Source organism: Rattus norvegicus, chromosome 6 (assembly GCF_021556685.1).
Source record: "Rattus norvegicus strain SHRSP/BbbUtx chromosome 6, alternate assembly SHRSP_T2T, whole genome shotgun sequence".
NCBI classification, from domain to species: Eukaryota; Metazoa; Chordata; class Mammalia; order Rodentia; family Muridae; genus Rattus; species Rattus norvegicus.
Window position 1 is genome coordinate 127,102,601 of NC_141539.1, and position 22,271 is coordinate 127,124,871.

The 22,271-nt window shown below is 40.9% G+C and overlaps 1 protein-coding gene across 3 annotated transcripts in view; it reads right to left on the reverse strand.

Moving 5' to 3' along the window:
* The window catches only part of Trip11 (thyroid hormone receptor interactor 11), a 68,361-nt gene that overhangs the window by 25,794 nt on the left and 20,296 nt on the right, over positions 1-22,271 (reverse strand). For all 3 annotated transcript variants that reach the window (XM_087553439.1, XM_087553438.1, NM_001412193.2), the window contains 7 exon segments: positions 21,255-21,341; positions 18,543-18,755; positions 14,958-17,978; positions 11,560-11,700; positions 10,745-10,938; positions 6,588-6,751; positions 5,193-5,296 (listed from right to left, as the gene is read on the reverse strand). In XM_087553439.1, the coding sequence (XP_087409565.1) occupies positions 5,193-5,296; positions 6,588-6,751; positions 10,745-10,938; positions 11,560-11,700; positions 14,958-17,978; positions 18,543-18,755; positions 21,255-21,341 (3,924 nt within the window).

Here is a 22,271-nt window from a genome sequence, read left to right on the forward strand (position 1 = left end):
TAAGGGTTGAATTCTGAAAATGTCTGAAACAAAACTTCAAATAGCAATATTATTATTCCAAATCTATAAATCTAAATTTGGTATAAAGAAAATTTAAATAATTTTTTAAAGATCTAAACACTAAAACAACAAGACCACAGATTCATAGTGTTTATATGTATGACATGGGACTTTTGGTCTGTGGAGTTTGCTGCGCTGGAAACAAAATTCAGGGTGTCACCTGTACTGTACAAGCAGCCCACCCCTGGGCTATAGCCCAGCCCTCTGGTAAGGACACTAGAGAAGAAAATATCTTTATATTTTGTTACTTTGTCACTTGTTTGGATTTTATTTCACTTGTTTACCTTTTATTTTTACTAATTTCCTCAAGTTTTTTTCTGGCTTTTTTGCTCTTTTAAAAGATGATAAATTATATTTTAAATTAAAAAATAAAACTAGTTTTGTGAAAGATTTGGACTTTCACTTTAAGAAACCACTGGACACAATTAAAAGTGTTGAATAAAAATTTATCTTTTGGCTGGTTATTGTGGTGCACTCCTTTAGTTCTGGAACTGGGGAGGCAGAGGCAGGAGGATTTCTATGAGTTCAAGGCTAGCCTGGTCTACAGGACAAGCTCAAGGATAACAAAGACTACACAGAGAGGCCCTGTATCAAAGAGCAAAGCAAAACAAAACAAAAATAAATCTTTCTAGATAATCAGTAAACTTTGATAAAGGAAACTGAGAGCTGAACACAGCCTCGATAGAGCGCTGCCTTTGGGAAGAATGCCACTGCTGCTGGAGTGGGCCTTACAGAAAGGACAAGTTCAGGCCCCTGCTGGCTGTGCCTTTCAGGTCCTAGAAGGGGATGATGTAACAAGAAGGCCCTTGTCAGATACAAGTCACTCAATATCAGAGTTCCCAGCCCTCAGAACCATATGCCAACAAAATCATTTTCTTTATAAATTACGCTGGCTGTAGTCAAAACAGTACAAAATAAATAATATACCTTCCCAGTCAGCAGAGTGCTGAGACTTCCAAGTCTTATGATGTAACATGTTGACAAGGATACAGAACAAGAACCATTAATACATTAACAGAGTAAATTAACATAATCATGTTTAGAAAACTATCAGCTTAAGCTGCCATACACACTCTATAAACCTAGCTGATAGAAATGTGTGTACCATGAGAGGTAAAGAAGGAAGGACATAATAAGCACACTGCACACTCAGAAGATAAAACTCGGTCTCAGAAAATGGGGAAAAGTAGAATCCAGTTTCCATAGAAACAACTGGAAGGACTCTGGAAATGCCCACAGGAACTGCATGAAAACAGCATTCCAATACACTGGGTTGAGAAAATGTGGGCATTTCCTCTACTGCTATTCTTCTGTCATGTACATATTTTACATACAATAATTATACACATTAAAATTTTTACAGCCATTTAATATTTAATAAAAAAATTAAAACTTGGTAGAAATGTTTCCTTCCTTGGACTATCACCAATCCTAAACAGAGTATCTATCACTAACTCCAAATAAAGTTATTTTATTACTTTTACCAGCTATTGCCAGAGTCTACCTATGACTAAGAAAAGTGTCTCCAAAATGCAAAGCAAGCCACTCTGGCGTCATTTCTTGGCAGAGAGGTTGCTCTCCCCCATACTTTATATATGACATTATATACAAAATAGAAAACAGAGAGATAAAATTACAAGAGGCTATAAAAGTCAAAGACTGAGCAGTGACTCACTTCTGCATCCCAGCATCTGGAAGGCTAAGGCAAGCACTGACTGTTGAAAGCAAAAGCTCAGCCTGGGCTACAAAGTGAGACCCCACTCAATCAACACCACACAACCAGCAAAGCAAACTCCCTCCAACTACTAAAGTCAGTAACAAGAGAGAACCACAAGAAAAGATCAAGTAACATAATATGTAAAACCCTCAGTAACTGTGAAATACAGTATACAAAACATTTTGTTCAGAAGAGAAGATTTCAACTTAAATCTGTAGATTAATTTGTTTTCCTTTTGTAGAGTCCCTAAGATACTAAAGTGAGCTAAAGCATTTAAAGTGACTTTCAGCTAACACTCACTAGGCCTGCTCTAAATGTTATGTCAACTGAGAGACTCTTTTTTTTTTTTTTTTTGCAATGTTTTTCTTTTTTATTTACTGATAATTTTACTTGTTTACATTTAAAATGTTATCCCCTTTCCCAGTCTCCACTCCCCAACCCCATCCCCATCCCATAACCTTGCCCTTTGCCTCTATGAGGGTGCTCCCCACCCACCCATTTCTGCCTCCAGCCTATAGAATCCCCCTTCTCTGGGGCATCAAGCCTCCACAGGACCAAGTGCCTCCCCTCCCACTAATGCCAGTTGAGGAAGTCTTCTGCTACAAATGTAGCTGGAGCCATGAACCAGCCCATGTATACTACTGGATTGGTGGTTTAGTCCCTGGGAGCTCTGAGGGGTTCATTTAATTGATACTGTTATGGCGTTGCAATCCCCTTCAGCTCCTTCAGTCCTTCCCCTTCTCTTCCATTGGGGTCTCCGGGCTCAGTCCAGTGGTTGAAAGTATCTGCATCTGTCTTAGTTGGGTACTGGCAGAGTCTCTCAGAAGACAACCATACCAGGCTCCTGTCTGAACGCAATTCTTGGCATGAGCAATACTGTCAGGCTTAGTGTCTATGGATCTCTTGGTGGGTTGGTATCTGGATGGCCTTTCCTTCAGCCTCTGCTCTGTTTTTGTCCCTGCAATTCCTTTAGACTGGGACAATTCTGGGTTTAAAAATTTTATAAGGGTGAGTAGCCCCTTCCTCCACTGGGGGCTGAGTCTATTTACTGGAGGTGGTCTCTTCAGGATCTATCTCCCCACTATGAGGAATTTTGGCTAATGTCATCCACATTAGGTCCACATTAGCCTCTTGAAACCCTGCAGTCTAGGACTTGCTAGTAGTTCCTCAAGTTCCGCACTCCTCACTGCTACTTATTACTATTCATTCTCCTGGCCCTCTGGATTTCTCTCCTGTCTCTTCCAATACCTGGTCCTGCCCCTCACTTTTTCCTCTCCCTCCCCTCTCCCACCATGGCTCCTCCCTCCCTATTCCTCCCATGATTATTTTTCCTCCTTCTAAGTGGGTTTGAAGCCTCCACACTTTGGCTTTCCTTCTTGTTAAGCTTCATATGGTCTGTGAGTTATACCATGGATATCCTGAGCTTTTGGGCTAATATCCACTTTTCAGTGACTACATACCATGTATGTCCATTTGGGTCTGGGCTACCTTACTCAGGATGATATTTTCTAGTTCCATCAATTTGCCTACAAAGTTCATGACGTCACCATTTCTTTCTTTTTTCTTTTTTTTTTTAACTTGAGTATTTCTTATTTACATTTCGAGTGTTATTCCCTTTCCCAGTTTACGGGCCAACATCCCCCTAATCCCTCCCCCTCCCCTTCCTTATGGGTGTTCCCCTCCCCATCCTCCCCTTATTGCTGCCCTCCACCCAACAATCACGTTCAGTCTTAGCAGGACCCAGGGCTTCCCCTTCCACTGGTGCTCTTACTAGGATATTCAATGTACTTATGAGGTCAGAGTCCAGGGTCAGTCCATGTATAGTCTTTGGGTAGTGGCTTAGTCCCTGGAAGCTCTGGTTGCTTGGCATTGTTGTTCATATGGGGTCTCGAGCCCCTTCAAGCTCTTCCAGTTCTTTCTCTGATTCCTTCAATGGGGGTCCTGTTCTCAGTTCAGTGGTTTGCTGCTGGCATTCGCCTCTGTATTTGTTGTATTCTTGCTGTGTCTCTCAGGAGAGATCTACATGCGGTTCCTGTCTGCCTGCCCTTCTTTGCTTCATCCATCTTGTCTAATTGGGTGGCTGTATATGTATGGGCCACATGTGGGGCAGGCTCTGAATGGGTGTTCCTTCTGTCTCTGTTTTAATCTTTGCCTCCCTATTCCCTGCCAAGGGTATTCTTGTTCCCCTTTTAAAGAAGGAGTGAAGCATTCACATTTTGATCATCCACCTTGAGTTTCATGTGTTCTAGGCATCTAGGGTAATTCAAGCATTTGGGCTAATAGCCACTTATCAATGAGTGCATACCATGTGTGTTTCTCTGTGATTGGGTTACCTCACTCAGGATGATATTTTCCAGTTCCAACCATTTGCCTACGAATTTCATAAAGTCATTGTTTTTGATAGCTGAGTAATATTCCATTGTGTAGATGTACCACATTTTCTGTATCCATTCCTCTGTTGAAGGGCATCTGGGTTCTTTCCAGCTTCTGGCTATTATAAATAAGGCTGCTATGAACATAGTGGAGCACGTGTCTTTTTTATATTTGGGGCATCTTTTGGGTATATGCCCAAGGGAGGTATAGCTGGATCCTCAGGCAGTTTAATGTCCAATTTTCTGAGGAACCTCCAGACTGATTTCCAGAATGGTTGTACCAGTCTGCAATCCCACCAACAATGGAGGAGTGTTCCTCTTTCTCTGCATCCTCGCCAGCATCTGCTGTCACCTGAGTTTTTGATCTTAGCCATTCTCACTGGCGTGAGGTGAAATCTCAGGGTTGTTTTGATTTGCATTTCCCTTATGACTAAAATGTTGAACATTTCTTTAGGTGTTTCTCAGCCATTTGGCATTCCTCAGCTGTGAATTCTTTGTTTAGTTCTGAACCCCATTTTTTAATAGGGTTATTTGTCTCCCTGCGGTCTAACTTCTTGAGTTCTTTGTATATTTTGGATATAAGGCCTCTATCTGTTGTAGGATTGGTAAAGATCTTTTCCCAATCTGTTGGTTGCCGTTTTGTCCTAACCACAGTGTCCTTTGCCTTACAGAAGCTTTGCAGTTTTATGAGATCCCATTTGTCGATTCTTGATCTTAGAGCATAAGCCATTGGTGTTTTGTTCAGGAAATTTTTTCCAGTGCCCATGTGTTCCAGATGCTTCCCTAGTTTTTCTTCTATTAGTTTGAGTGTATCTGGTTTGATGTGGAGGTCCTTGATCCACTTGGACTTAAGCTTTGTAGAGGGTGATAAGCATGGATCGATCTGCATTCTTCTACATGTTGACCTCCAGTTGAACCCAACTGAGAGATTCTTAGCCGGCCAGTAGAGGGCTGGATATAACCGCTCACACATTAAATGGTGGAGGACTGGTTTATGAGACTATGTTAGAAGTCACAGATCTAAAAGGCAATTGTTTTCCTACCTGCAGTGACAGCACTTTTCCTTCCAGACTCTCTGCCTTTTTCTTCCATTCAGTTAAGAGCTGGTTTTGCTTTTCTAATTCAGCAGAATACATAGCTTTTTCCTCTAAGGACAAAGAAAAAGTTATAGTACATCACGACTTTCAGTAATTAAAAAATATCTAAACACTCTCTACAGCCTCCACTCCACGCTCCTTTGCTCTCACACTCAGCCAAGAAATTACTTTAAGAAATAGGGTTGGTTTTGTGTTTGTTTGTTTGTTTGTTTGTTTGTTTGTTTTGGGGTTGTTTTTTTGTCCCACTATGTAGCCCTGCCTGTATCTGTGTAACTCAGAGTCACCTGCCTTTGTCTCCTAAGTGCTAGGATTAAAGGTGTGGACTCCCACATCTGGCAGGATGCAAGGAATTTAAAGATTTCAACTAAATGTGCAGTCCTAAAGGATCACATAAGTACAAATTAAAGTTTCATTAGGCACAAAAATATCCTCTGCTCTATCCTCCCCATCAAACCAGCAGTTAACCCAGCTAACAGTGACTAGATGTAGTAGATGAACAAACTGATGGGTCAGTGATCAGAAACAGGTAATCCAAAGATACTTGGCTCTCAGCATAAAAACATTCTAGTCTCTGTTACTCTGTCCCTAAAACAGTATTTTCTACTTGTAGCCACCTCAGAGAACAAATGAACAATTAAGAACAAGTTAATATTTCAAAGGACAGTAATCACGATGACTAATACTCAAAGGGGGCTTCAAAACTCTAACAATCCTCTGTACGCACACCATCTATTCTTTGTGTGCTCTTCTTTTAAACTTTTTCCTTCATTTTTGTTTTTTGAGATTTTTAAGACAGGGTCTCTCTATGAAGCCCTGGCTGTCCTGGAACTCTCTATGTAGACCAGGCTTGTTTAGAACTCACAGAAACCTGCTGGCTGTTAGCCTAGTGTGAGTATTAAAGTTGTGTGCCACCACACCTGGCCACTTAACAAATGTTTACTTTACTTCCTGTGTATGTCTGCATGCATTCAGACCACAGTGTACGTGTGGAGCTCAGAGAACTTGTAAGAATGGGTTCTCTCCTGGCAGCAAGCACCTACTCACTGAGCCAACTCACCAGCCTGTACGTCCTCCTCTATCACTTGATTCTCCATCGTATTTACTTCTATAACTCCTTAACTCCATTGTAATTAGTGATGAGATACTAAAACTTTAAAAAAGTATGATAGTTTTAATCATGAAAGGAGCATGAATTAACTTGGTGGTGCTGACTTACCCTTACTCTTAATAAGTCAGTAACCAACTACGGATTTCCTATGCCTACCTTCATATTCAAGTAAGGCAAAGTTACCATAACCACAACTTTTCTTTACTCAGATGTCAAGCATGTAAGTAGCATACCTTGCTGGAAGTGCTCGAGAACCATCTGCAGGTTGGTCAGTGACATAGCATACTGCTTTACTTGTTCCTGAGAGACAGAAAGCTGCAGGGCAGTCTCATCTCTTTGCTTGGAGACCATGTTCAGTTGCTCTTGCAAAGACTCTACTTGGACACTGGCTTGATGACTTCACATAAACAAATAAAGGCAAACTGCTTCATTTATTTAAATAATTTAACTACAAATATAACAACAACAACAAAATGCTTTCCCTACATCTTAATACATTAAATTCTTGTTAGACTGCAAGGTATTTTAGTGCAAATGTAGCAAGACAGAAAAACAGTTCTCTAAATTTTAAAAACTGGGGTAAAACCCAACGTCTGCTGCATATTCCCTATCAAGTGCATAGCTTGGAGGTGTCATGTCCATTCACACAGCTACAGAAGCACCACCACCACCCCCACCATGCACCCCTTTACCCATCCATCTCCCCACCCTCCCACCATGCACCCCTCTACCCATCCATCTCCCCACCCTCCCACCATGCACCCCTCTACCCATCCATCTCCCCACCGACCCACCATGCACCCCTCTACCCATCCATCTCCCCACCGACCCACCATGCACCCCTCTACCCATCCATCTCCCCACCCTCCCACCATGCACCCCTCTACCCATCCATCTCCCCACCCTCCCACCATGCACCCCTCTACCCATCCATCTCCCCACCCTCCCACCATGCACCCCTCTACCCATCCATCTCCCCACCCTCCCACCATGCACCCCTCTACCCATCCATCTCCCCACCCTCCCACCATGCAGCCCTCTCCATCCATCTCCAGGGCTTTGCCTAGTTTTAGAAGCTGAAACCCACACTTCTTCAGCTTGACCTTCCCTACATTTGCCAAATCAGGTTAATTCACAAACAAAAACCTGCCAGAGTCACTCTGACCTGTTCCTGTCAATCATCCTGTGAATCTGACTCTCAACAAACAATGATTCTTTTACAGATTAAACATTAGGCTAAATAAGAAACTACAGCAAAAAAAAAATTTTTATAAGTAGATTACAACTTTCAAGTTTCTAGACTTCCATAGTATAATTTATCATAAATTCAAATCTGTAGGGACTTTCACATCACTTTATCAGCTTCAGCCCTAATGAGGAAGGGAGTCTAATGACACCATTTTGCACCTCACATATGCAACCATGGTGAACCTATACCTTTCCAATAACCTCCACTGACAAACTGCTCTGATTGCCAGTCTTTTTCTTTAAACTTTCTTCTGTCTACGGGACACACAGAAGCCTATCACATCTCCAGAGCTCTCCAGAGGTCCCAAGAGACTTACTCACGGGTAACTGCAGCTGTTGCTTTCTTCATTACTGTGACCAAGCACATGACAAGAAGCAACTTAAGAGATCTTACTTGGCTCACAGTTTGAGGACACAGTCCAACATAGTGGAGAAGTCAGAGAGGCAAGAGTCCACAGTCAAGAAACAGACAGCAATAACAATTATGCTTAGCTTGCTTTCCCCCTTTGACTCAGTCCAGGGCCCCAGACCACAGAAAGGTGCTGCCCATGGGAGACACAGGCCTTCCCACCTCAATTACTCTCTCTGCATAATTTCCCACGCCTGCTCGGAGGCCTGTCGCCTACCTGGAAGATAATACATTCTATCAGGCTGGAAACACTGACTATCACAGCTCCTGTTCTGACTGACGTCTTTTTAAAAGCTAATTGATTAATTTATCTGTTTTTGTTAATTCTGAGGCAGTTTCATTATGCAGTCTTTGGCTGGCCTCAAACTCTACTTGCCTGGGAAGTGCTGGGATTAAAGGCACACACTACCATACCTGACCTGGCTTTTATCTTACCTTTGGGGTGTGTATTTGCCCAATGACGATTACTTTTAGAATACCACAATGGTCTCTATGAATATTTAATATCCCATTAAACCCTTACTCAAGAGTAAATCAATTAAAAGCAACTCTCACTTGGAAGACATTTTACCCAACAGCACCCTCTTGTGGAAAAGAGATAAACTAAGACCTAAACTGTCCCCAAAATGTCCCTGGATTTTTTATTCATTCGACTTGACCAGTTAGCAAGTCAAAGCATGGTTATAAGGATGCATGAGTTTTAAATACTCATGAAGATATAATGTGGCTTACAGATTGGATTTTCTCATATGACAAAAATCTACTGTCTATTTAATCTATGTTTAATATATGTTGTGGGAAGAACAGAGGTTTAACAGCATCATTTTTAGACACAAGTGAATTTGTTATTTTTTTTAATAGGATAGGTTAAGACATGAGACAATTGTCTATACACTAAGTGTAATATAAAGACCATCAAAGACTCAAAGCACTGTACATGTTCAGAAAAAAGACATCACAACAGGGTTTGGTTTTAGATGGAAGGGCCAGGGTACTAAATAACACTCTGAAGGGGACAGAATTTGAAAAATAGGTGAGAGTCACAGAAAATCTCTTAAGAGAGTCAGGTCCATCCTTTGGTCAAAACATGAAGGAAAAAAAAAAAGGAGGAAAAAAGAAATAGGAAGATAGTATTTGGGGACTGAGTGACACAGGCTGGTCAGATAAGACCCCAGCTTTGCTTGAAGATGTTTATCTTGAAAGTTTATACCAATGGTGAATAAAATGGATAGAGACCAAAGGTGCTGGGGAAATAATGGGCCTGGAAACTGCAGGAAGGGATTTTAGTACATACTGTGATAGCCTGAGGTGTCTTGGCATTTCTACCTATGTATAAATGACCACTTGTTTTCATTTCCATATGAGATATGTTTTTCCATCTAAATCCGAAAGCATAATAGTCTATCACGTATGTGCTATCTCTACTTACACATTCTTTGAAGACAAATCTATCTACTATCTCCTCATATCAGCCCAGCACTGAGCACAGTAAAACAGGGGGAGATACATTATAACTCCACTTAGAAATATAAGTGAACACAATTTTCTAAAAGTTCACTTAATAACACAATCTCCAATGTTTTAAAATGCCCTTGACCTACAAGGTCCACTTCCAATATTTACACTTAGAAAATATTCTAATGTCAACACAGAAAGGATATTTTCAGGTTTCACAACAACGCTCTTAGTTATACTCAGAGTTAAAACACTCCAGGGCTAGACAGAGTGATTAAGAGGACCTGAGTGTGACTGCTACTAGCCACACCAGACAGCTCACAACTAAGTCCAACTCCAGGGAAACCGATGCCCTGCATGCACATGACACGTGTAAGCTACAAACAGCTTGTCTAGCATTAAACGAGTAAGCAGATTAATGCTGTGCTATGCTGCCATAAACTACTGTTGCAGAAATATATGACTCACTGCAGAGTGACATACTACGTAGCACTAAAAAGGTCACAAAACAGCAGTAATAAAATGATCTCATTTTTGCTCTTAAAGAGACAGAATATATACAAATAAATACAAATAAAGGCATAAACCAGTACACAGAATGACCTTGGGTGAATGGAGCTCTGCTCTATGTCTTTTTCACTTCTGTGCTTTTTCTAAAATGTAACATTCTTGTAGGGTGCAGTCGGGTATGACAGTAATGCTAGCCCTTGGGAAACAGAGGCAGGAGAAGCTCAGTGTGAGTCGGTGAGACCCTGTCTCAAAAACAAAACCAAGCATAAATATCACATCTTTACACTGAGGGAAAAGAGAACTTTACTTAAGAAGGGACATAATCACGGTAAGCTTCTAATGAGCCACAGGGTGGCTCCTCCAGCTACCATGCCTCCGACCTGTCACTGCCCACCCACTTCCATGAACAGCATTCACATGCCATCAGCTTTGTCTGCTGGAAAGTAAAACCTCATGATTAAATTACCTTTTGGGGAACTGGGCAGAGCCAATAAAACCTGCCTGTATTTCAGGACCATTCCCCTAAAATGACAAGTGACAGTATTTATTAAGACGGGTTAAGTGGCAGGAAGTTTGAGTGCTAGATCCTCATGAGACCCACACTGTGTGCCTGGAGCAAGTTTTTACACCGCTTCACCCTAAGACTCTTCATCTGTAAAATGGAGACAACGACTTTTGTGAAAAATGAACGAATAGAAGAAAAATGTTTACTGAGCATGAAGCTCAACAAATGACCAGTTAAAGCTCATGCCAAAAGGATAAACTCACCTTGCATTTTCCATTGCATTGGAGGATGAAACTAGCTTTTCCTCCAACACCGAGACCTTCTTCCTCAGTTTAGCCTCTCTATCTTCTGCAGCCAGAGCTTCCCGGGTATGAGAGTCTTCTGACTCTAAGAGGTGGTCGCGCAATCTCTGTAGTTCCTGGTTTAACCGGGCTTCTTTGTCTCGTAAACGTTGAACCTAGGGAGAGGAGCTCTCTTTACTTTCCTTCTATGCAATGCAAATCCCCACAAAATATCATTTTTTCCATATTATGTTAACGTATTAGTATACTTTACCTATATTACTATAATTGTTAATTATAACATTTATTTAAATATAATTATTTTAATCAACGTATTTTAATTATATAAAACATGTTTTACTTAATTATAACAAGCATAATTATTATTAACATTAATTATGTTATATATTATATAATAATGCATTATTATACTAATACCACACACTGCAAACTATGTTTATGCAGGGAAAACTTCTCCCCAAATTACATTAAAGATTCCTATGGAAGCTTTACTTCTCCAAGGTCTCATCTGTGTGGGTTTGTAAAGGAAACGGAATTACACAGAAACATTGGGCTCTTATGGCAGAGTACCTTTTCAGTAAATCTCATTTTCTTCATACTTTATGAGTGAAATAATTTCCTTATATGAGAGGCACATATCACAGTTTTGCCTTTTAAAAACTAAATTATACTGTGCCCTAGGGAAATTAAAACCCTACTGCAGCACATCACAGGAAGAGAGAACATTTGCCTTGTTAACGGTTGCTAAACATACAGTCTGAGTCACTAAAATATACCTCATTCTGCAGGGTACTGGTTTCCATTTGCTTCTGTTTCAGGGCCAACATAACTTGGTCTCTTTCCTGTTGAAATGTAACTGTCTTCTCCTGCATTGATTTAACTGCATTTAAAAGTTGATTTAGCTCCCCAGCCTTGCCCTTTTGGAAAGAAACAACTTTAGCTTTAAAGAATAATAGATTTTTCAAAAAGACATTTTCTTCATTAAATAATTTTAAAATATATTTAGCAGTAACAAAGTCAACAAAATCCAAAGACACTCTGAGAGACAATGAAGGAGATGTGACATCTACATATGGTGTGGTGCCCTACACTACCCAGCATCCTGCAGCAAGGACAAGTGATGAGAACTGTAGAATCCCAACAAGCCGAGCTTCAGCTCCTGCTGCAATGCTGCTTCACAGGCTGTACCGACCACTGACACACACAAGATACTAAGATGAGCTGCACCAGGTGGGAGTGGCTCCTGTCTTTAGACCCAGCACTCAGAAGGCAGAGGCAAGTGTCTGGTCAGCCTGGTCTACAAAGCCAGGCCAGGACATCCAGGGCTCCACAGAGAAGCCCTGTCTTAAGTAGATTAAAATTCTCTTTACAGTCTCCACGACTTGTCTATACACCCAAAGCTATGCTAAGAGAAATGTTCACTAGAAATGTTTTAAAAGGAGCCATGTATGGAGGTACATGCCTTTAATCCCAGCAGAGGCTAGTTCAAGGCCTTCGAGGTTACACAGTAAATTCTAGGCAAGCCAGAATTATGTAATGAGGCTCTATCTCAAGAACCCCACCCCCAAAAAAGGTTTTCCAGGGGTCTGGGAATCTGGCTTAGTGATGAAAACCGTGCCTAACACGTATAGGGAGGCCCTAGGTTCAATCCCTAGTACTTGAAAAGCAAAAAACTAAAGACAGAAAAATGAAAGAAACATTTTAAAATATTAGGACATGGGCAATATAAAGGGGAAAATGGAAGAAATATATGGGGGGACTTTTAATTTGAGAGGGTAACATAGAAAAAGAGAGGAGGGGGAGGAAGGACAAATAAATAATACTAAATGCATGTCACCTGGATATTGGGAGTAACCGACAGATTACTAGGGAATTCACTCCTGGGAGTCTAAACCTAGCCAAGTATCTGTGGCTCGTGGGGTCACCGACTCTAAAAGAGAATCCACTATTCCCACTTGACTAAACTGGTTTAATTTCTAAATCCATTCTAAAAACATATGTAGACCCACAGATAATAACCAATCTCACCCCTCATCCAGGAAGCTTATTTTGGGGGCAGGTAGAGATGATTGTAAGAATTTACAACTAGTCAAAATAAAGAGGACAAGCTGGCATGAGGTGTCCATACGGAATTAACTTATCCGTAACACAATCTGCACCTAAGGCTCAGGGGACAACTCAGGAGAGGAGGAGGTAATCATACATAAACCAGTGAGGTGTCACACCATCAGGTCGGCCATCAAAAAGCCTCAGACTTTAGACAATTTCTGATTTTTGACTAAAGCTGCACAACTGTATAGGTTAAAAAAGGTAACTTTAAATTACATAAGAAAATCCCTCCCGAAATTATTTAGATTATACTGTACTTAGTATAACCTAAATATTAAGTAATAAAATATTTAATGTAGAATGTAGATCTTCAGTATAATCTGCATTAACTTAGATCTATAGATGTCAATACAGCAGAAGGAAATGGCACCAAATGCCAACACTGCACTTAAAAAAGCACCTGAAGAACTAGAGACATCACTGACCCACCTCCCAGTTATGCTCTTAGAACCGTAAGGTATGCACCCACTCTCAGTCAAAGACCAGCGGGAAGGTTCATGCTTTAAGACCTATAAGGCAATTATAAACCGGTACAGGCCAGTACCATTGAAGATGAGATCTGAAAGACCTAGGTTAGCTTATAAGGCAGTGGAGGCTGACGCCTGACCCTCCTGCCTCCATCTCCCAAGTGCTAGGCTGCGACGGACCATCATGTCTGCACAGCGCATGGACCTTTTGATCAGAAAACTCAGGACTCTTACAGAAAAACGTAACTGACAAAACAAGTCAACCCTAGCAGCACATACATGTTGAAGAAGCAGATGCTGGATTGGGGATTAAGTGAGTGGCACACTGCCTCCCTAGTAAGCATGAGGACTGAAGTTCAACCCCAGCACAGCCAAAAGAAAAAAAAATAAACTGTGGTTGAACATGGTGTCTCCTTTCCAAATGTTTTCTACCAAAGTACAGAACTCACACTAAAAAGTAACTCCAAAGACGTGCTATATACAGTACTTACAGATTATAATAAATCTTCAGTTCTCACTACACTGTAAAAAGCTAATAAAGTCCGCTTAGTAAAGGAGCTTGAGGTGAGCAGAGAAGCCAGTGAACTGACACTTTATAGTTAACTGCTATGAGCCTCCATTTTGAGTGAATAAACAACCAAAACATCCCAATATCACCTGCTGAGAAGGGAGGGAAAGTTCTATCACAGCAGAGCTCACTCTAAGGAACTAACTTCTCACTGCAGACACCTTTCACATTGGGGATAGATCCACTAGAGTCCATGTAGAGCCAGCCAGAGGGCTCAGTGAGGAAAGGCAGCAAAGCCTAATGGCTTGAGTTTGGTCTGAGGAACTCACATGGTAGAGGAGAACCAACCTTCTAAAGATATCTCTGACTTCCACGTGTTCACTGTGCCAGGAGCACAGCCACACAATAAACAAATAAATGCTATGTAAAGTCAAGTTAATGGGTTACCCAGCATATTTCTCTAATAGTTTATCACACATTACATGGATAATTTGGGGTTTCTCACACTTTAGTTTTTCTCATACATATACAAATATACGCACACAGAAGTCACAATGTAAAAGCAGCTTTACCACAGCTCATGGTCCTTTACCACAGTTCATGGTCCTTTACTACAGCTCACGGTCCTTTACTACAGGAATCTCTAAAATGTTGGCCATCTCTAAAACCTAATGAAATATGCCTGAAATGTAATTAAAATGACTTCAGAATTTCACTGTGATGGGCCAAGGAAACAGCTTGTAGGTAGAATGTTTTCCTAGTGCACGATGTCCTGGGGTTGATCCCTACCATCCCCTTAAGAAACACTCTGGTAACTCACTTCTATTATAGGGAAAATGTTATTCGCCACCGAATCTGTTTATACTTAGGAATCGATGAAGGATTAATCTACTACCAAAAGACTTAAAAATATCTAGTAATTTGGAAGAAATTTTTCTAAATGTCTGAAGAAACTGCATGCAAACCAAAATATCCTAAAATTAATATTACTAAGTGAACAGAATTAGTCCCCCTCAGAAACAGCATGAAAAACAGCATATCCCAAAGGCTCCTTTAGCCTCACATTTCTACATATTTCATAAAAACATACCTGTTCTTTTTCTTTCAGTAGTTGCTCAAAGGCAAGTGCCTTCTCTCTCATCGAATGGCATTCAAACTCCTTTTCTCGTAACATCATGGAAAACTTCATGTTGGTCTCTTGTAACGCCTGGTATTCTGTTTCCTTCCCCTTGGATGCTTCTATTACTTTTTCATTTTCCCCTTTTAATTTAGAAATGTCCATTTCTAAAATCAATATTCTCTCCTTCAAATTTGTCACTGCCTGCCTCAGAAGCTCATTTTCACTCACTTTGTTAGCAAAATTCTCATTTGAAGAATGTAATTGGTCACTTTTGGCTTTGATTAAGAGGTCTTTTTCCTTGAGTAAGTTTTGTAAAACCTCTTGCTTCTCCTTTAGCTGCTTAACTTCTGAATCGGTTTGCTCATGCTCTTTTCTTTCTCCCTCCGAGGAAGCAGCCATGGAGTCAGACAGTCTGTGGTTATTTTCCTGGAGTGTTCTAATTGTGGCATCCTTTTCCTGCAGGGATTTTCTCAGATCATCTACTTCTTGCTGAAGCAAGTGAGAGGACTCATGTGGCCCAGAACACTGGCTTGCTTTAAGAGGCTCTGCTGCCTGAGTGGTGAGTGATGAGCCAGGAGAGAGCTGGGGTGACATACTGTCGAGTTTTCCTAAAAGCAGGTCCTTGGTAGTACAAAGCTGCCCTATGCTGTGCTGAACTTGTGCCAATTCCTGCCCAAAGTTCTTGAGCTTGGTTTCATTCTGCTCGTAACTCTGGATCAGGCCTGTGTAGTTCACCTGCAGCTTAGTGTTGTTATCACTGTCAACCGAAACCTGTGCCTGAAGTTGGTGAAGCTCTTCCTGGAGCTGAGCGGACTCGTGCTGCATGTTCTGCACGGTGGTCATCACTTGCTGTTTCCACTCCTCCATTTTCTTCACCTGCTGCTTCAGTTTATCCCGCTCCTGTAAGAGCTCTTCAAACTGGTTGCTGTTAACCCCTCCAACCTCGCTACCCGTGCCAGAAGTCTGCAGGACTGTCAGCAGGGTCTGGCACTTCTGACTCAGTGCGTCTATCTCGATGTCCTTTTCTCGGATGATCCGGGATAAATTCTGAATAGTTTCTTTAAACATATCTTGACCACTACTTTCAAACCTAGTGGACATTTTTTTATTCTCGTCTTGCAACTTAATAAGGGCTGCTTCTTTGGCACTAAGAATATCGATCATCTTATGATACTCTGATTTTAGCTTGCTATTTTCCCTCGTCTTCTCACTCAAAACCACCATGACTTTCTCTCTTTCCATAGCATATGCCTGCACCTGCTGCTGAAGGTACACAACATCCTGAGAGTAGGACGCCGAGGAGATCCTGGCATGAAGAGCTTGTATCTCCACGTCCTTCTGCTGGATAATCTGAGTGAGCTTGCCGACCTCGTCTTTGGACAGCTGGTCAATCTGCTTGGTTAAAGAGATATTCTTCTCATTCAGAAGCTTGATCTCCAGCTCCCTCTCTTTTATCCCCTTCACTAACCTCTCCGTCTCGGCTTTAGATAGATCATGCTTTTCACTTCCAATTTCTATGTTGAGGCTCTGAACTTTTGTTTCTTGGAAAATATCAGAATTCTCTGTTTGACTGTCCTGCCTTTCTTCCTGCAGCTGGGCTTTTATTTGTTCAATTGTTTTCTGCAAGTTCTTAATTTCCTCATCTTTCTCCAAAAAGAGCCGTGAGTGTGTGATGCTCATCTGTTCATGCTGGTACTTAAACTCATCCATTGCTTTCTTCTGCTCCTGGAGAGACTGAAGCAGCTGCATCTTATTCTGGTTTTGATCTTCAATCATTTTCTGGTGATGTTTAATTTCTTCTTCCAGATGATCCTTGATTGTGTGTAGCTGAGACAGCTCAGATTCGAGCTCCGTGGTGCTGTCAAGAGTTCTAGGCTCAGGCACGGGCACAGCCCGACTCTGCTGCTCCCGCAGCCGCTCGAGCTCCTCCTGCAGGTGATTGTTCTCTTCTTTCATGGATCCTAGACTTCTATCCTTTTCTTCTATGGTTTGCCTTAAAGTCTCGTTTTTCCTTAAGGCCTGAGAACATCTATCTAATTCCCTCTGCAGTTCTGAACTTTTTTCTTTAAGTTTCACGATACAAATTTCTTTCTCATTTATAAGTTGGGCCAATTGTTTCTGCTCTTCTAAACTAGATGACAAAGTCTCCTTGGTTTGTTTATGATCAGTATCCATTTGCTCGATACTCTTTTTGAGTTCTGCTATTTCAAAGTCTTTTTCTTGATTGAGCTGAATTAATCGCTCCTGTTCCAACTGTAAGGCAGAGGCATCCGGGCTGTGTGTGCTGGACGGTCCCTGGACAGTCTGCCTGTACTTCCTCCCTTCTTCCAACAGCCTCTTTTCAGCTCGACACGGTTCTGCTTCTAGCTGTGCCTTTTCCCATTCCAGGATGGCAGCTTTTTCCAGAGAAATCTGGTTGTTGCCGGCAACAGATTCTTCCAGCTGATTTCTCACATCTTCACATGCTACAACCAACTTTTCATTTTCTATTCTGAGATCAAAAGCAACTTGCTTTAAATGTTCATTGAGCTGTACTATTTCTGAAAGATTTTGCTTTAAGCTTTGAACTTCAGTCTCCTTTTCTCTGAGTAAGTCATCCTTCAAGTTACTGTTGGAGCCCTGGGTTTGAGACTGAGTTAACTCACTCCTGACTGTGGACAGCTCCTCTTCATTTTGTCTGATATGTTCCCTCAGTTCACGGTTCTCCTTCTGAATGTCGAAATTATTTTTCTCTGATTTACTTAGCTGATCTACTAAATCTTCTACTTTACCTTCAAGCTTCTGCTTGGTTAACTGTAAATCACTTAGGACCTGTTCACTGTGAGTCAGCTTTTCTTTCTGTACGTTTAACTCTTTAATAATGTTCATTTTATCATCCTCAAGCTGATGGGTTCTCTTCTTTTCATCATCCAGCTCTTCTTTCAGTCTCTTGATCACACTATCTCCTTCACTCTGCTGTTTTGATAGCTGCTCTTTTATCAAAATCACATGCTGAAAGAAAAATTAATTACACAGTAACTTTGTGACATTTTCTCATGCTAGAGCCTAAAAGTAAATTTTATAAAATTTCATATATAATAGAATAATAATCTGATAACTTTAATCTACTTAAAAACAACTTTCTATCCCACCATGTCTCACAAATAATTTACAAAAAAATCAATTATATTATTTTAGGGGTAAGAATCTAAAATCAAAAAGGACTCTAGCTTTTTTAAACACCATACATATTCTGTTTCCAACTTTTAAACACAAGAGCAGGCTTCAACAAACAGTAGCCCACGGCTGCTGCCTGTCTGTGTATAGCATTCACAAAGCCATGCTAACTTGTTCACACCTCCTAACTCAGAGTTGAATGGCTGCAAATGAGGTGTTCTGCAAATCCAAACACACTGTACTAACTAGCACTTTAAAGACAGCGGTAAGTCCCTCATTAGATCATACACGAATAAATTATGAAACCACAAAATGTTGTCTCTATCTAATAGTTGAGCACCCAGACGACAAACTGTGGAGTGTGCCCCTCAGGCCGCATCATATGGAACGCACTGTTACCTTAGTAGCCTCTTGGTTCTGCTTGTCCAGTTCTTCCAATTCAGCCATGAGGATCTCATTCTCATGAATACTCTGGTTCAACTCTTGCTCCTTCGCCTCCAGGTTATGTTTTAAGTCATGTACTTGAGAAGACAAATCTGAGTCCCTTGTAGCTGTACTTTTAATGACTTCGTATTCATGGCTCAGCCTGGAAAGTGATGTTTGAAGCTCTTCCTTAAAGTACAAGGACAGGGAAAGCAGCACATACCGTCATTCAAGAAGAGACCTCAAGAGACCGAGCATACAGACATAAACACACATGCTGGGTCATTTCTCCTAAGTCCTTTGTACTGGAACATGCCACAGCCTTCGGCCTTCAGTTTTATTACAGCTCCATTCAGAACCTTTCTACAGCTGTGTCCACCTTCTTTGCAGAGGACCATCGTTCTTAGTCAGAGCCTTTCCTAGTCCACCCCGATGGCTATCGCTCTTAACCCCATGCTGACCACACTCAATTTTATTAAAAGTCCCCAACCTCCCAGCTTTTTATTTCCATTCTCTAATACCCAGGCAGACTGAATAAAAATGAAAAAAAAAGAACAGTACTTAATCGGACTATTAGCTCTAATTAGAAAATAAAAGGCATCCTTTCTCATTAAAGGAACTTACTAACAATTTGATTCTGCTGAAATACAAAACTTTCTCTTAACTGACAATGTACCCCTCTGCTTCCTTTACCTTCTGAGCAAGTAGACCAGGTTCCCTTCTCACAAGCCAGCATTACTAAACACACCTACACATGCATTAATAGTCACCCCATACTAATGCTTTCCTTGAAAACCTAAAAAATGACTTCTATATGACTCAACACTTGTTCTGACAATTACATCTGCTATAAATTTTGTACCGATATAAACCCATCTTAAATTGAACTTTTTTAGGATCTACTTTGTAAGAAATAATCTCAATTTCCTTTAAAGAACATAATAATTTCACGAAAAGAGGCCTATAAAATTGTATGAGAGTATCTCTATTACCTTTCTCATTTCCTTCCAATCTAAACAATAATTCTGAGCCAGATGCAGGGGCTCATGGCTGTTACCCCAGTACTGATGGGGCTAGGCAGGGGGACAGGCTACATAGCAAATAACAGGACAAGACAGTCTAGGATACAGAGTGAGATCTTATCTCAAAAAAAAAAAAAAAAAAAACAGTAACAAAAAGGAGGATGATGGGGACAGACAGGTGAGCAGGTAAGAGGCCTCGCTCGCTCTTATAGGGGATTTGAGCTTGGCTCCCAATGCTGTCACCTGTCACTACAGCCTGTAACTGCAGTCTCCAGGCATCTGATCTTTTTGGCCTCAATAGGCACCAAACATGCATGTGGTATACAAACTGCACGCAGGCAAAACACTCACACACAAAATGAGAATACGTAAATTATAAAACACTCACACACAAAACGAGAATATGTAAATTATAACAAAGGAAGAAAGAAAAGGAAGAATGTATTTTTTAAAATCTTCCTCCAGTTATTTGTCCATTTGGAAGAACCACAAGTAATTTGCTTCAGGTTGATCAGAGGAGCACACGTATCTGGCATTACTAAGTGGCTAACAAGCACAGTTTAGGGAAGCGTTACAATGAACACTAAGATCACAAAGGAGAAACAGTTCTCAGAAAACTGAAAATGGAAGAAGAGTCAGCAGGCCCTTCAGCATCTAAGAGGTCTCCAACCTTACATGTACTCGAGCCAGTTAGATAAGAAGCAGGACTTGGTGAGAACAAAACCAGCAGAAGCACGCACACAGCAATAACGCACACAGCGAGTCACTGCTGCCATCCCATGGACAGACAGAACGGCAGGAAAGATCTCACACGTCCAGGCTGTACACAAACAACTTAGAACTAAAAGGCCCATCACGCCTCTCAGAGCACTGCCTACACCTGATGTGAAAAGAAGCTGAAACTGCAATGTTTAGGAATGTAAAAACGGTGTATGCAGCACGGTCACATCGGTGTTTTCTGAGAATATACATGAAAGCAAGACATGTATTGATATTTCAATGAAAAGTATTCTAGGAATTTTTAACATAGACTGTCCCTGGAAAAGGGGCCATGTCACAAAGGCATAAGTTTTTAGCATGTATTATTACTGAATACATTCACCCATAAATACATATTACTTTAAAGAATTCACAATTTAAACTGAGTTCAAATTCTAGACTTTAACTCAGTTTCTGGCTGCCCTCTATCAAAGTATCTGCCACTGACAAGGAATTAATTCCCAAGACACAAACATAGTGCTTCTCCCTGTCAGTGTATTACACATAGATACAAACATAGTGCTTCTCCCCATCAGTGTATTATAGCACTCTCTTCCACCTTTGCTACTAACATATAAAAACAATTCCATTTCTAACAGCAAAACTATTCTTACTCCTGTCTACCAAGATGGCTCTTCACCTACCTATGTAGGTGCTGCTGTAGACTCTTCGGAAACCATTTCTCCTCTGCTCATATCGGCACGCCCACTGGCTTCTGTTTGCATGTACACTTGGGCCAGCCTCTCATACTCTGAACCTTGCCCAGCTACTCCAGCCTGGCTCGGCAAACATATCAATGAGCTCTGAGGACTCTGTCACTAAACATCCCACTTTCACAGAAACTGACCCTTAGCTGTGACCTATGACACACACCATTTTAATTCTACCCCATCTTAACAGCACCTACCTTTTCTTGACTCAAAAGAGACTTCTCTTTTTCTAAAGTTTGGACACACATTTGAAGTTTCTGATTGTCTTCGGCAAGATTGGTATCCTATAAAAATTTTAAAGTAGTATTTTCAGATAACAGAATGTTAAGTTTACAAGAAAGCAATCTGGCTACATAATTGTGCAATTCTACTCAGTATATCTTTAGTAGCACCTAAAGACTAAAATAATTCGGTTGGACATTTTAGAATCAGTCCATCATTTTAGACATTTTTATAGAGTATTTATTACATTAAAAAAAAGGGGGGGGGGCTGGAGAGATGGCTCAGCGGTTAAGAGCACCCGATTGCTCTTCCAGAGGTCCTGAGTTCAATTCCCAGCAACCACATGGTGGCTCACAACCATCTGTAAAGAGATCTGATGTCCTCTTCTGGTGTATCTGAAGACAGCTACAGTGTACTTATATATAATAAATGAATAAATAAATCTTTAAAAAAAAAAAAAAAAAGCCAGGCAGTAGTGGCGCACTCCTTTAATACCAGCGCTTAGAAGGCCCCAGGCAGGCAGAGTTTGGGGCCAGCCTAGTCTACAGCCTATCCTACTTAGGATATCCAAAGCTACATAGTAAAATCCTGTCTTGAAAAATCAAAAAAAAATAAAACAAACAAAAAACCAAAAGCAAATCAATGTGTGTTTACAGAGTAATTTAAACTAATGTACAGGCTGGTGACGACTGCGCAAGTGCAGGCATCTGCTGTGTAAGCCTGGCTGGCAATGCTAGTCTGACAGCAGGAACCCATGGAAAGCTGGAAGAAGAGACTCCTCAGATTATCCTGACCTCTACACATGTACATACACACACGTACACACAACCTCCACACGTGCACACACACACACACACACACACACACACACACACAGGAAGTTTTATGGAACATCTGATATAGTATCTGGTTACTGTCTACACTGTCACACCCTCTGCAACAATATACCTTTACCAATTACATAGCAAAGATATCAATTTATAATGCAAAAA